At 47.8% G+C, this 15,355-nt stretch overlaps 1 protein-coding gene across 1 annotated transcript in view; it reads right to left on the minus strand.

Moving 5' to 3' along the window:
- Window positions 1-10,074: 10,074 nt before the first annotated feature.
- The window catches only part of CPNE9 (copine family member 9), a 952,981-nt gene continuing 947,700 nt past the window's right edge, over window positions 10,075-15,355 (minus strand). The window contains exon 21 of the mRNA XM_086939381.1: window positions 10,075-10,789. Coding sequence (XP_086795507.1) covers window positions 10,607-10,789 — 183 coding nt within the window. The 3' untranslated portion in view covers window positions 10,075-10,606. The remainder of the gene's footprint in view (window positions 10,790-15,355) is intronic.

Genomic DNA, 15,355 nt, shown 5'->3' on the forward strand with positions numbered 1-15,355 from the left:
AAGTTTTCTCCCAGGTTGACGAGGGTCATTATTTTTTTGTGTTCATTACAGCCAGGGTTTACTTTAAATAGGGTAGAGAGCATAAAGACCTTCCTTCGACAACGCCTACTCTGTCAGGCCATATTAGGAAGTATTCCGTTGAGAAGCCACAGCAAAGGAATGGGACTATAATTAATAGAACTGAATGTCATTGAAATATGAATGAATTATCTTAGTAAGTCAGAGAAAGACATATAGGCATCAAAGACACAGAAGAAAGAAACTCACAGAGAATTGTATTAATTGACTTTAATACAAACATTGTAAGAAATGAGACACTGAATAAACGGAGACATTTTGTTTCCTCCATTCTTGCGACCTATGGATCGATCATTTCACAATTCAATGTAATGCTTATATTATAGACAAGGGATGCGGCTCCACTTTTGAGGTTTCAGATCTGATTTCGGGTGATTCTCTTTCAGTTATAATTTTCTGGCTGGAGCTCAGACACAGCCCAGGTTGTATGTGATGGTTATCACAACAGTTCCTGCCTCTAAGCAGAAGTAGCCACAACACGGGCACAACGAAGAAAGAGATCTCAACAAGTGGCTGTCATCGGTCTTTCTGAGCAGTTATCAGGTACGGACAAAAGAGCAATCCTGCTTAAAAATGTTGACACCTTTACCAAGAGAAATCTATCACCTACACTCTACTTCTACTATCTACCCTATGTCGTCGCTCAGGAAGAACTATTCAGCAGCCCTTTGCTAAAAAAGCCCTCACAGAACTTCTTTGGGTAGCCTTTTCTCCCTTCTCCAGGTCCAGTCCCCTTTTTCTTCCTGGCTCTGGCTGTTCTGGTCTTCCTGATATTACCCACCTTGGTCCTGCTACCCGTAGGTCCTGGTCTTTCTTTTCCACCTGGTGCTCTGGATCCTGGTCCTATGGTCATGGTCCCACTGGCATTCCTAGGCTTGTTCCTGGTCCTTTTGCTGCTGATCCTTCTAATCCTTCTTGCTATTGTCCTGGTCTTCCTGGCTCTGGTCTCTTGGTATTTGTGGTACTGCCTCCCTTTTCTTCCTTGGTTATTTTGCCCCCTGGTCCTATTAGCCTTGATCTGGTCTTTGTCCCTCTCAAGATTCTTGTCTTGTGCTTGTTATCATAAACCTTGCCTTTTAGCCATCCAGGCCCTTCGTGGTACCCCCAGTCTTGGCCCATCTGGCTGTGTGCCTTTCTGGTCCTATTGGCCCCGGTCACCTTGTCCTGGTTCATCTCACCCTGAACTACCTATCCCTAGTACTTCAGGTCCATATGTATCTGGCCTCTCATGTCCTGGTTCACTTGGTCTTTCTGGTGTGGGTTGTCCTGGTCCTCTAGAATCTTTTCCTTGTCATGTTATACCTACTTGTACAGCGGCCATTGATCTTGGACCTCATAATCCAGTTTCTCCTTGTTTGGGTCATCCTGAACATGGTCGGTTTAGTCCTGGTCCTGCTGGCCACCACTGTCCAGTCCCTTTGGGCTGCCCCACTTGATAATCAATTAATTAATTAATGTTTGAGCTTCTAAAGCGCACTGCTACCCGTAGGTTTCCTGGCGCTGTATAACGCTGGGGAACCTGCCCTGGCTTTCCCTGTGGGATTTTCCCTGCTGGGAGCCCCCAAGGTGGAGCCAGGCATCCCCAGCGTTGATGGGGCCCTTGTGGAGATTAGGCAAGCTAATGCCCAGAGTTGCCGAGTGGGACCCCTGGTTAGAGTAGGCACCGAAGAGAGAATTATCGGGTCCGCTGACCCAAGTCCACGACCCTGCCGCGTCGGGAATTGGACCCAGGTCCCGGCCGACTTCTGCTCCCGGGTCTGCCGCTTCTAACCACTGAGCCACACCACCCCAATCCGGGCTCTAGTCCCCTTGGGCCTAATCTTCTTGTCCCTCTTTCCGGTACATATGGCCATGATCCTGTTCATTCACCTACTTCTCCTTGCTCTGGTCTTGAGGGCACCTTTGGTGCTTGTCCCCTGGGTCTTCCTAGTTACTGTCCTGCTCATCCTGTTTTCCTGGACTACTGCCCATTGCGCTCCGGGTCCTCATCTTCGTAGACCCCTTCAATCTGATCTTGATTGTCCTGCCCTTGTCCTCCTGCTCCTTCGCCTCATGGTTCTGCATGCTCGCCGTAGAACATGTTAACTCTGGATTTACTGGTCTGTGTGGTTGCCATTCCCATGTACTCCTGCACCTACTCCTATGTATCCCTCATGTCCAGTTTCACAGGCTCCCGGTCTGTGACCAAATCATCCCCACCCTAATGCTCACCCATCCTGGTCTGCTCCCCTGGTTTATTTATTTCTCTTGTTTGACTATTCCTGACAGTTCTGCACCCGCTTCATGTAGTCTTGGTCTTAATTCCAGTGTTCTGGTGCTAGTCCAATTGGCCCTGGTTTCTCTAGCTCTTCCAGCCCCCCGGTCCTCCTGTTCATCCTAGTGATACTAGTAATGTATGTATGTAATGTATAGGCATTTATATAGCGCACTACTTACCCGGAGGGTCCCAAGGCGCTTCGACCGCTGCGAAATCCGTCCTGGCTTCCCTGAGAGATGGTCCCTTAATGGGTATCTCCAGGGTGAGACCAGGCATCCCCGGCGGTCTGGTGGGGCCGTTAGTGAAGATGAGGCAAGCTAATGCCCAGAGTTGCCGAGTGTGATCGCTGATCAGAGTGGGCACCGAGGCGGGAGAATAATCGAGTCCGCTGACCCTGGTCCAGAAACCTGCCGCGCTGGGAATCGAACCCTGGTCCCGGGTCGTCCTCTGCTCTCGGGTCTGCCGCCTCTAACCAGTGAGCCACACTACTTCACTACCACACTACTTCACTACTAGCCCTCCTGCTCTCCTGGTTAACCTGTTCCGTTTTGTTCTTGTCAATCTGGCCCTGGTCACCTCTATCAGGGCCCTCCTAGGAATGGTTCTCCTTGGTCTGGTCTTCCTCATCCCTGTAGCACTGGACCTTCTAGTTCCCATGTTTCAGGTCGCCCTGGTTCATGTAGTCCTTCTCTTCCGTGTATAGGACCCCCTCAGCCTGCCCCTCATGGGCCTTCTGATCTTGGTCCCACTGGGCCTAGACTTCCTGGCCCTTTATGAGCTCCTTGGTAATTCAAATGTAAGGTCTCCAGGTCCTGCTAGCCCAGGTCTTTCCTTGTTGTGGTCTTCCTGGCACTGGTCCATTCACATCTAACCCTTGGTCCTGCTTCTTCTGATCTCTGTGGTCCTGGCCTTCTTGTCTCTGGTCCTTCTTTCCATTGATCTCCTGGTACTGGTCATCTTTGGTCTGTCTACCTGGGTATGCTACTCCTGAATCCACAAAAGAAGACTGCTCCTAGGTTGTGTTCCTAAAGGTATCTACAGAGTTAGGGGGAGATGCGTTGCCAATGGGGGCATCTCATAAAAAGTTACGGACTGGCCTCAAACACCACCCGGTGTCATGCTTCATCATCGGCTGTCCTCGCCCTCTAAAAACTTGGTTTGATGGAGGGCGGGCATACACCTGGAGACAGAGAAGCACTTCTAAATTTAAGTGATGGCTGTGGGGGGAGTGAAAAAGTGTATTAAAAACCATTACCCATGTCCATATCCTAAGTTTATTCAGGGATCAAAGGTATGGTAGTTGAAAGAAGTGGTTGGTGATATGGGACAGTAATCTCCCTTCACCGTGTTATAAAGGGTCGACATGTTTCTGCAAAAGTGTTCTTGAAAGGTACGCAGCATTCTTCAGGACCAAAGGGGAAGTAATTACCTAGAGGTCAACTTCCCGGCACCTAGTGTCTGAAAAATGGACCTGCTACTAATGTGTGAAGGGGCAGTGAATTACAAGTACCCCTCTTGGTGTAGTAACCTAATGAGTGACTCTGTAGAGAAACCTCAGTACCTCCTTTGTATTACCATTCAGCTTAAGACAGCCGCTAGCAATCAACAGACCAGTTCCAGACATGATTTAAATTGGAATATGCCATCATCCTCATCATGGGAGAGTGTTACAATTAGCTGCGTATCATCTGCATATGACACATATTCACATTGTGCCTTTCAACGATCTCAGCTAAGGCGCAGATGTATGAATTGAATAAAGTAGGGCTTAAAATAGAGCCCTGCGGCACGCCTTCTGATAATGGTTTTATCTCAGACATAAACGGTCTTTGGGTGACTTGAAAGCTGCAGAGTTGGCGAAAAGAGGTTATACAACGTAGCGCTCTGCCTCCGACACCGCAGCGCATAAGCCTCTGTAAGAGCAGACCATGGGATACGGTGCTGAGGGCTGCGCTAAGATCCAACAGTGTCAGGGCAGCAGTTTGCCCTTCGTCTGCATACGGCCTTAAGGTTTCCGTGGTCAGCAATAATGCACACTCTGTAGAGTGAGATACCCTGAAACCTGATTCAGAGCGACGTCGCAAATTGTTCGAGTTAATTAAGCTCGTTAGTTGAATGAGCACATTACTTTGTTTTTTTTATAGCAAAGAGAGGAAGGAGTGATATGGGTCTGAAATCTTCTGATTGCATGGGACCAGCTGTAGGTTTCTTCCGTAGGGGAAGCACAACTGCATGCTTCCATTTTTTAGGGACATAACCTACTTGGAACGACCCTGATATGAGCTGCTGTAGGTGGAGGATTCATCCCTTGCAGTAAAAGTTTGGACAACGCAGAGTCAAGACGAGATCCTGATTTAATTTGCGTGGAGAGTCCATTTAAATCCTCTAGAGATGGAACAGTAACATTTACCGGTCCCTGTAGATTAGGCCTCCCTTGGCCTGTTTTTTATATCCCGGTCCTCGTGGTTCTGGTCATCCTAGCCCTCCTGGCGTCCACCTTCTGGCCCTTATCATCCTACTTGTTATCATCACCCTCCTGCTCCTTTCTTCCCCAGACCCCCTCCACAAGGGCTTTAGACAGGTGCAGCCTCACATCCTGTCACGCAGATTTTCATGTTTTTTGGCATAAAGATTTTTTTTGCTGAGACATCATTGCCAATGACAGAACGGAGGCTTTGGAACAGACACGACCTTGCCACTTAAGACACTGATTAGCATGTTAAAAATCAAAACTACATTCCCAAGAAACATTTTGCAGGTGACTAACACGTCAGTGTGGTGGAAGGGGCCACTCATGACATGGGACCAATGAGCTTGTATGCAAGAAACCTACTCTGCTGGGTGAATACAACAAAAAGCGTGTTTATTTGAAGGCAGCAGAGTGGGCACCTCCTGTGAATTATCCAGATGCATTGATATCCTGTTTCCTGCTTTCACTTCCACTATTATAAAAAAAAACCTCCATCACCAAACTTACCTTCTGCAAGCCTCCAAGCACTGTGCCCCCATGCACCATTCCCTTATTTGACGATTCCCTCCCTCTGGGGCCCAGATTCCACCCATCTGTCTGCATTCCCTGTTTCCTGCTGCTTGTTGACTGCTGCTATGTTGCTCGGATTGAATGACTAAGCAAGCACCCCCTTCCTCCAGACCCCTTAAAAAGAAGCCTAAAGCTAGCACACAGACGTCCACGAGACGCCCAAAAAGAGCCCAGCACTCAAAAGTCATCAAAAGGAGGGTAATGGGTATTTTAAAAACCAATGCATTCTCCTGAGTGAATAAAACATTCATGTAACATGCTTTAAAACCATACTCAGTCTTCGTTCCAGAGAGCTAAGTACTCCTGGGCTGCAAGGCAAAAGATCTGTGTGCCATATTCCGAAGCTCCTGAAATAGAAGTTTGATTCCTACATTACTTATCTGAATATTAAAGTCACAGACATCTGCTTGCAAAGGCCTGTGGACTATCCTCCCTGGGTTCTTGCAACCTCCTGCGTCTCCTGGAGGGTGAAACTGAAAGTGAAAGCTCGGAGCACTGGTCCCCAGGTGTCCAGGGATGTGAGGGGCTGGCTCATAGAGGACTTTCAAGAGGAACTGTCACGAGGACCTGGAATGCCTGAACAGGATGAATCATTGGTTGAACCCAGGAGGACTGGACTGTGAGGTGCTTGACCTCCAGAGAGAGTGTGCCAGGATTTTCTTGGAAGGCTGGGCATGGGTGTTTGGGGTTTGTGTGTGAAAGTAGGCGATTGATTCTGGCCTAACCCTCCTGAGGTCACCTCAGCCTTCACTTCAGGTTCCACCAGCACAAGATCCAGCCAGCAGCGCTGAACTGATGTCCAGGAGAGTTCAATGCACAAATCAAGAAACATCACGGAGGCTGCACCTTGGGGCTCTGTGCAAACTGTGATAGCAGGACATTGCGAAAACTGAAGAGTGTATGCTAGGGCATAATATTGCAATGCACAGTTCAGGCGACAAGAGCCTTAGCTGGGAATATGTGGTGAACTGAGCATATACAAAACTCTTAAATAAATATACGACCTATAAGGGTGGGTGACATTGCAGATCTGTTTCTCAAATTGTATATAATCACGCTTGTGGAGTGAAATGTGATGCTCCAGTGTCTTGAGTGAATTGTTTCACACGAGTTGTCACCCCTTGTAAAGACGTCTATTGCGACACCAGGAGGAGGCAGTTTCAAGCAGGAAATGTCTCACGTCAAAGTGCGCGCACGGAAAAAAGTTATGCAAAATCATATAATGTGAAATCTTGCAAAATGGTGCAAATTATGTGCAATGTGAGATCTGGGAATTTCGTGCATTTTGCTGGCATGATTCCAATATTGCCCAGGCATACATTTGAGGTTGTACCTGCACATGTGAGGCTTACCTGGGCAGAGGTCGCAGTACCTGGGCACATGAGGTTTGAACCAGGCCATGAACGTCGATCACCACATGCCAGGGGTAGCGGAAGTGACATCACACACTCTTTGGCAAGTGATATCATATGAAATTTTGTCCCTAAATGTCCCTAGGAAGTGTGTCACATGACCTTAACCCTGGAGACATTACAATAAATGACCTCACGGAAGTTCAGTAATGACTGCATGATTGGTGTAACAGAGCACAGACAAATGGCCATTTTAGAAACCCCCTATGCTGGGGTGCAGACCTGATCTTTGAAAGAGGTGGAATGTAGTACTGACTCTGGTCGGTAGTGAGCCAGACCCTATCTAGGTGGGCTCAAGGGAGTTCTCCCATGGCAAAAGGTTTTAAAAAGGGGAGCATATTTAGTATTAAAAGCAGAATCTACATATAAATCTGATTTTAAAAAACCAAGGCTTCTGTAAGGGCACTCATTCGTATTCAAGTACTTCCAGGTATTCCAAGCCCTTGACACCTGACGCTCTCGAGGAGCTCACCCCATTGCTTGCAGAGCTTGGTATGCATACCCCCGTATGTCAAAAATCACCTACTTTGCGCCAGTACCAGCATTTTGTTAGGGGTGCCCTCAAATGCAATGTGTGCCCCTTATGCAAAATATTACCTACAATATTCCAGTCTCAGAATTTTGCAAAGGCCGGCATCATAAACCATAGATACTTTTATGTCCCATTACCTCTAGTACATCAGGACCACAGCTGGGTCATGGTTTCCCCCTCCCATATGTCATGGTTTTCCTCCCTTATGCCAAGAAGCATCACCAATGAGCTCGTGCCAGCATTTTGCCCTGGGTGCCCACTACGCCAACAATTGTTGCCTCAAGTCTGCCAGTATTTTTCCAAGGGTGCCCTTTATGTCAAGAATTACCTCTAGCATGTCAGTACCAGTGTTTTTCACAGGTGCCCTTCATGCTAACAATTGCCTCTAGTATGTCTGCGGTAGAATGTTTCCATAGGTGCCTCTGTGAGCCAAGAATGACCTTCAGTGTGTCGGGGACAAAGGCAGAGCAGCAAGCATGACATCACCTCCTCACTCACTCACTTACATTCACTCACTCACACTCATTCTCACAATCCATCATTTATTCTCACTCACTATTTTACACTCACTCTCCCTCATTCTTACTCTGACTCAATCACACTTTTACTCACTTGCACTAATGCCATCGGGGCCGATTCACAGAACTATCTTAAGACAAAATCCTAAACTTACTCCTTTTGGTATTCACAGAACTTAGAATTTTGTCTTAAGTCTGTTTTAAGACAAACTTAAGACAGACTTAAGACAAAATCCTAACTTAAGTCTGTCCTAAGTCTGTCTTAAGACAAACTTAAGACAAAATCCTAACTTCTGTGAATACCAAAAGGAGTAAGTTTAGGATTTTGTCTTAAGTTAGTTCTGTGAATCGGGCACTTCATTCTCACTCACTCTCTCCTTCATTGTTTCACACTACCTGTCACTCGCTCATACTTCCTCACTCATGTGCACTGTCTTATCGTCACTCATTCTGACCCACTCATACTCACTGACACTCAAACTCACGTATTCTCACTACCAGTCACTCACTTACTCTCACCCACTACTTGTCACTGACTCTCACTCACTTTCACTCACACACTTACTCACACATAATGTACGCTCTCTTGCACAAACACACACTCTCACTCACGTGTTTGCATATAAAACATATTTAAAACCTCTTGTTTACCTACATCTACCACTGAAGGGTTCGTTCTAGCTCCTAGTGCTCCATTTTTTTATTACACTAATAATAAATAATACATTTTTAATCCCTACTAGTGTATTTTAAAAAAATTGCAGAAAAGATAGGAGGATCATGACGTTCATGAGGGTGAGCTGCCACTGCCTTCTTGGCACAGATGTTGCTACTTCTGAAGCCAGGGGTCGCAAGAGCAGTACCAGGGGTCGCACGCGACAAGGCTGGGGTCGCAGCTGTGACCCCTAAATGATGTCTAGGTGAAAGTTGTGTCTGGCAGTATGAGGGTGTAGTTAGCCGTGATATTTGAGGGTACACCTGTGCATGTGACTCTTTGACCTGGCACTTGAGGCTGTCTTTGGGGTTTTGAGACTGTCAGTTGTACCTGGTGCTGCTTCAAGCCGTCCGGGGCTGAACCTGAGCATTTCTAGCTGTGCTTCGACGTATGGGGCTTCACTGGGTGTTTTCAGTGCACAGTAAATATTGTATGTACCTTGGTATCTGGTAGACCTGCTCCGGGTCGATCATGACAGCACCCTCTAGACATGTGGGGTGGAACTAAAAGAAACATTGAACTGCATTTATTACTTTAGATGTTTTATGAAGTTCGCAAATATTAAAGTTCTTTAGACTTCAGCGGTCTTGACACTGATGACCATAAAGACAAAGTGGCCGATTCACAGAACTAATCTGAGACAAAATCCTAAACGTACTACTTTTGGTATACACAGAAGGCATTTCGTAGTCTTAAATTAGGATTTTGTTTTAAGACAAATTTAAGTTTAACTTAAGTTTAATTTAAGACAAAATCCTAATTTAAGACAAAATCCTACTTTAGCCCCTTCCCTGCGGGGGTAATTCCGCCGTGGTGCAGAATGTAATTAGGGGGCATAACCCCTTGCGTGCTCAGGATGGCCCAGGGTTGTCCTACATCATACTGGGCGTGTGCGCAGGACGGGCAGGGGCCGTCGGAATTCCGCCCACTGATTAATTCTCCAGCCCAGGCATGGAATTTGCGCCGCGCTGGGGAATCGGCGGCGTTCGGGCGGCCCCCGCTCGTCCTGAGCACACCCCCAGCGTGACGTAGGACGGCCGAGGCCGTCCTGAGCACGCAAGGAGTTAAGACTGCTAAATGCCTTTTGTGAATACCAAAAGTAGTACGTTTGGATTTTGTCTCAGATTACTTCTGTGAATCGGCCACTTTGTCTTTATGGTCATCAGTGTCAAGACCCTGTGGTGTTCCTGGGTTCAAAGGTCATATACGGTCACGCCCTGTGATCACAACTGAATGTCAAAGGATGTGCAACCTCACTTCCGCTAATCCTGGCATTCTGGTGAGAGTTTTAATTGAAAGTTTAGAATCGAGGCAAAGTTACCAGAACATTTTATCGTACATAGAGCCCAACATATTGTGCCCTGTTGTTCCTACTATGGAATAATGCCCCTGTTGGAGTCCAGCCTCTGAACTCTAGGGGGGATTTGTGTTCCCTCTTCTTTGCTGTCTCAGTTCCCGCCTTTATTACCCAACCACAAACAACGGAGACTTCTAGCATTTAGAAGAGAATAATAAAGCTTGTAAGGTTTATTGCCAATATTAAGAGGCACTAGTGCTAATGTATAGAATACCTTATTAGGCGCAAATGTACATTTCTTTAATACTTCCAAAATGTTGTAAATACTGTACATCATGATCCAGCGAACACGTCTCCTTTGGCAGGTCCAAAGAGCTGCGGGTTCAAGTCCCCCGTGTCCTCTTTTCCCACCCTTTGTTGACCACTCGTGTGGCCCACTCCATGAGCCTGGGAAGTGTCCTCCTAACTCGTGACATGGCTGCTGGTTCTGCTCAATGCTCTTCTGGAGGAGTCAAGGCTGCTCTGCGGACAGTGAAGGGTGTGCCCAGTGTCTTGTCCTGTGGGTTCCAAGACTCCAGAAGACCAGGGCTCTGTACAGATGGCTTGGCAGCAGTAGGGTGGCGGGGGAGCGGTCAAATGTACACAGTAGTCTTATGGGAATATGAGTCAATGCTGAGAAGTTGAGTTCAAAGCGGCTAATGTCTGGGACAGGCAGAGCACCCATATCCCACGATGGGTAGATGCCCGCTGCGGACCCTCAGTTCTGTGTAGCGATGTTCTGCAGCGAGCCGGCAGATGCCAGGGGGCGTGGCTTGATCTCGCGGCTCTTCATGTAGGACAGGAGCTGCTCCGGGATCTCAGCCAGAACATCCTTGGCAAGGCGGGCCATGCTCAAGATCTGGTTCCCCGATCGGTCAACGTAATCCCTGAATGGCACAAACTGCAGGAGACAAGAAGTGAAGAGAACAAGTCAGGTTTCTGGAGAATGTCAAGAAGCACCTCCAAGTCTGAGGCCATCACCGTCCTTGCAGACATCATCTTTGTCGGACTGGGAGTGAGACACAACAGTTTCACACACTTCAGATCTTAAATCGTGCATTCAAGGAAAGCAAAACTACAATTTTCATGCTAATTATTTCTGGCCTTCGCCATTGTACCTCGATGCTCTTCGATCGGGTCCTATATCCCCCAATACCCGCTTTGGTCTCCTTTTCATCATCAACATTCCACACACATCTCATCTCATTCCCTTGGCTTCCCTTTGTTTGTCATCTTCAGTTTTGTTTATTCTGCATAATTTTCAAACTTTTGAATGTAGTTGTGTTTTTGCATTTTTTTATGTGCTTTTCCTGGTATTGGCATTCTCTTAGAAGCCGGAACCTCTAATTACCACCTCGTCCGTCTTCCTTCTCAGAGTCTTTGAAAACATGAGTTGAGTTCTCTCCTTGGAGACAGGCAATCTACTAGCACTTAGACATTTTGTACCGCGCCCAGCCAACGGAGCCCTGGCCCTCCCACCACCCACTGCTACACCCCTGCTGTTCTTCCTCCCTCCGATCAACCAAATAACTCTTCACCTGCCGCCACTGCTGCTTCCCTTGCAACACATGACCGCCAGTCCGCACTGGATATCGTGCCACTTCCGCCCAGAAGACCACAAACATCCCAAAACCGCTCCAATACATCCTGCTCAATGCCCACTCACTCTGCAAACACGCCCCAGAAATCTGGGCCACCATCACCCCCTCTCCACTCATGTTGTCTTCATCACAAAAACATAGCTCAACCCCTCCTTGAACCCCGATATTGCCACCGCAACACCCGACGGCTACAAGATGATACACCGAGACCACACCAACAAACACTGCAGGTCCATCGACATCTTCTTCAAGGAATCCATCTGATGCATCGCCACCAACGACGACCCCACTCCTCTCATAGAACACCTCAACTTCCAACTACAGACCAATGCCAAGACCAAGATAAGGGGCACTCTCGTATACAGACCCTGGGTCCCCAACCATTTTTTTGCGGTGCCATTTTAAACTGCATAAACCCTCCTGACCACCTCCTAACACTAACTCCTACCCGGTGACTTCAAATTCCACGTTGAAGACGCCAAGGACGCCAACTCAACCACTCTCCTGGAGAACCTGAACAACATCTGCCTCACCAAACTGGTCACCGAACCCACACACAAAAACGGACACACACTCAACTCCCATTTTTACCTCCAATGACAGAATCAAATTCAGCCACGTCGCTGCACTCACCTGGACCGACCACGCCATTGTTCACTTCACCATCTCCGATACTCAGCACACCATCACCAAGCATCACAGCTCCTCCCACCGCAGCTAGGGCAAGGTACCTGAGACACAGTGAACACAGGCCTTCAGTACCACCCACCCCAAAGCTTCATCAGACCTTCACAAGGCCGTCTAAAACTTCTCTGCATGGATCACCAAATGCGCTGACAGAGTTGCCCCGATTAAACCAGCAAAAAACAACCAACCATCAAAACAAGCCAGCTGATACACCCCAGAGTTCAGAACCTCCAAGCGCTACTGCTACTGACTCGAGAAATGATGCTGCACCACAAGGAACAGAGCCACTCACAAAGCAGCCCTCAGCAACTACCACCTCTGCATCAAGGAATACTAGAAAGCAGCCATCTCTGCCTGCATCGATATAGCGGCCAACCACTCAAAATAACTGTTCAAAATAGTCAAGGAATACTCCAACCTGGATGCCACAAAGAACAATATCCACCCCACCCAAGCACTCTGCGACACCCTCTTGGACTACTTCCACAGTAAGATTAACACCATCAACAACAACTTCGACCCCAACTCGCCTCTCTCAACCTCAACAGCCTCAACCAACCAGCATACAGCAGCCGAATCATCACCACTTGGTCTCCGCTCACCACTCAGACCACCACAACCATCATGTCATTCATCCACTCTGGGGCACTCACCGACATCTGCACCTGGCGTCTCTTCCACCTCGCAACCAACCCAATCAGTACGGTACTCAACAGCATCAACAACACCTTCAGCTCCACAGCAGCCTTCCCAGACAGAGGGAAACACGCAGAGATCAGACCCTCCTGAAGCAACCCTAAGCTGACCCCAGCAAACTCAAAAATTATTGACCGATCTCCCTGCTGCCTTATTCAGCCAAAGTACTTGAGAAAGCCATCAACCAACATCTTACCGAACACCTGGAACAAAACCACCTACTTTACACCTCCCAATCAGGATTCAGTGCCAACCACACCACAGAGACTGCACTGATCACTGCCACAGATGACATCAGAATCCACTTTGACCATGGAAAAACTGCAGCCCTGATCCTCCTTTACCCCTCGGCTGTGTTCAACACTGTTTACCACCACATCCTCATCAACAGATTCTACAACATAGTCATACAGCAAAATGCCTGCAAGTGGATCGCGTGACAGGCGTACCCCAAGGAAAATCCTTCAGCCCCACCTTGGTCAACACCTATATGACACCCCTCGCAGAAATAGTCAGATCCCACGGCCTAAACATAATTTCCTGGGCAGCCGACACTCAACTAATCCTCTCACTCACCAAAGGCCCCTCCAATGGCAAAACCAACTTCTGCGGTGCCATGACCAACATTGCAATTGAATGAGAGACAACTGTCTAAATTCAACTCTGACAAGACAGAAATACTGATTTTTGGGAAGAACACTTACATTTGGGACTACAGCTGGTGGCCAGCAGAACTCGGACCAACACCCACATCAGCAGACCATGCACGCAACTAGGCATCATCCTCGACAGTGAACTAACCATGAAACGACAAGTCAATGCAGTTGCCTCCTCCTTCTTCCACACCCTTCGCATGCTCCGCAGAATCTTGAGATGGATCCTAGCCAACACCAGAAGGACCGTCACTCAGGCCCTCGTCATTAGGTGCCTTGAGTACGGCAATGCTCTCTACACCGGCATCTCCTCTCAGCTCCTCAAAAGACTCCAGACCATACAGAACGCAGCAGTCAGACTCATCCTGGGGCTCCCCAAACAGACCCACATCACCCCACCTCAGAAATCTCCACTGGCTCCCCATCCCGAAAAGATGCCCGTTCAAGAGCCTCACACATGCCTACAAATCTCTTCACGATCAAGGACCTTCCTACATCAACCATCGACTGAACTTCCGTCTACCCACAAGACGCTTGCGCTTCTTCTCACTTGCCCATGTGCACCCCCAACATTTTTTGCATTCGCAGCGGGGGCTGTGTATAGACAGGCTTTTTGGCCCTAGTTGGCAGTGATATAGACTTTAATCTTGCTCACATCTAGGATACGTATTCCTAGCTTGTGCTGGCCCTTTTAAGCCCTTTCTTCCAGACCTAGAAGAGGCCATCTATTGCCTATTGGCTTTGGCCTGTCATTTTTGCTTATAGTAGAGGTTGGATCCTGTGGTCCTGACTTTATATTACACATTGGTATGGTTTATGTAGGTACTCTGACAGAGCTAAGGGTTATTTCATCCTTCTTAGGCCTACAAGGTCCAGAACTAGAGAGACTCCATTTTGATGGAGCTGAGAGGCTTCAGGGGTAAAGGTAAAGTTTATAGTTAAGGCTGTTGACTGCTAGGGGAAAACCAGTCAGGACTGCTTCTTATCCGAGGAATGTGTTTGTCTCTTGGGCCCAGACGTAACAAGCAGCTGGCCACTGCGGTTGCGCAAAGAGCTCTGGAGCTAGCACAGGAATTCGGTGGGAGGCAGCCCTCTGTTGGAAATTTCCATGAGGGGAGAGGAATCCATATTAGCGAATAGCAGGAGAGGAGGAGAGGTCAGTTCAGTTTGGTTCTTGCAGAGGAGAGAGTAGGATGTCTGCTGGAGCTGCAGAGTGCAGTGCAGTTCTGGAATGGAGAAAGAAGGCAGATGATTGCTGAAGCTGAAGAGAGAGCAGTCATATAAATAAAGTTGGAACTGTCAGCGGGAGCTGCCAGCTTATCAGGATGCATTCAATCAGATGGAGGGGTTGAAGCTGCCAGCTGGAGCAGTTGAACAAGAGGCGTGAGGCTGTGGTGACGGAGGGAGAGCAGAGAGAGAGCCCTGACCCCACCAGAGAGAGAGAGAGAGAGCCCTGACCCCACCAGAGAGAGAGAGAGAGACTTTTAATAGGTGAGGTAGTCTAAACTAGTTTGCTTTACACTTACACCTTAATCTTGTCTTTATTCCCTAGGCTATTGTATGTCTAATCCTTTTCCTTTCAGCGGTGTGTAGTACAATCCAGTTCTACCTATAGTCTTTGTCAGTTACATGTGGATGTGTTATAGTGTAATAGAGAGACCCCGTAGATCTGTGTATGTGTATTTCATCATTAAAGATACCCCCGTTCTTAGTGAAGTAGTGTGCATGTGTTGTTCTTGCATACAATGTGTGTCTATTATTGATAAAGCACAGGTAACCCTGTCTCCTAGTCAGGTATTACTGTTTGAACAGATGCTACCCCTGATCAGG

This window comes from Lissotriton vulgaris, chromosome 9 (genome assembly GCF_964263255.1).
Source record: "Lissotriton vulgaris chromosome 9, aLisVul1.2, whole genome shotgun sequence".
Classification (NCBI taxonomy): domain Eukaryota; kingdom Metazoa; phylum Chordata; class Amphibia; order Caudata; family Salamandridae; genus Lissotriton; species Lissotriton vulgaris.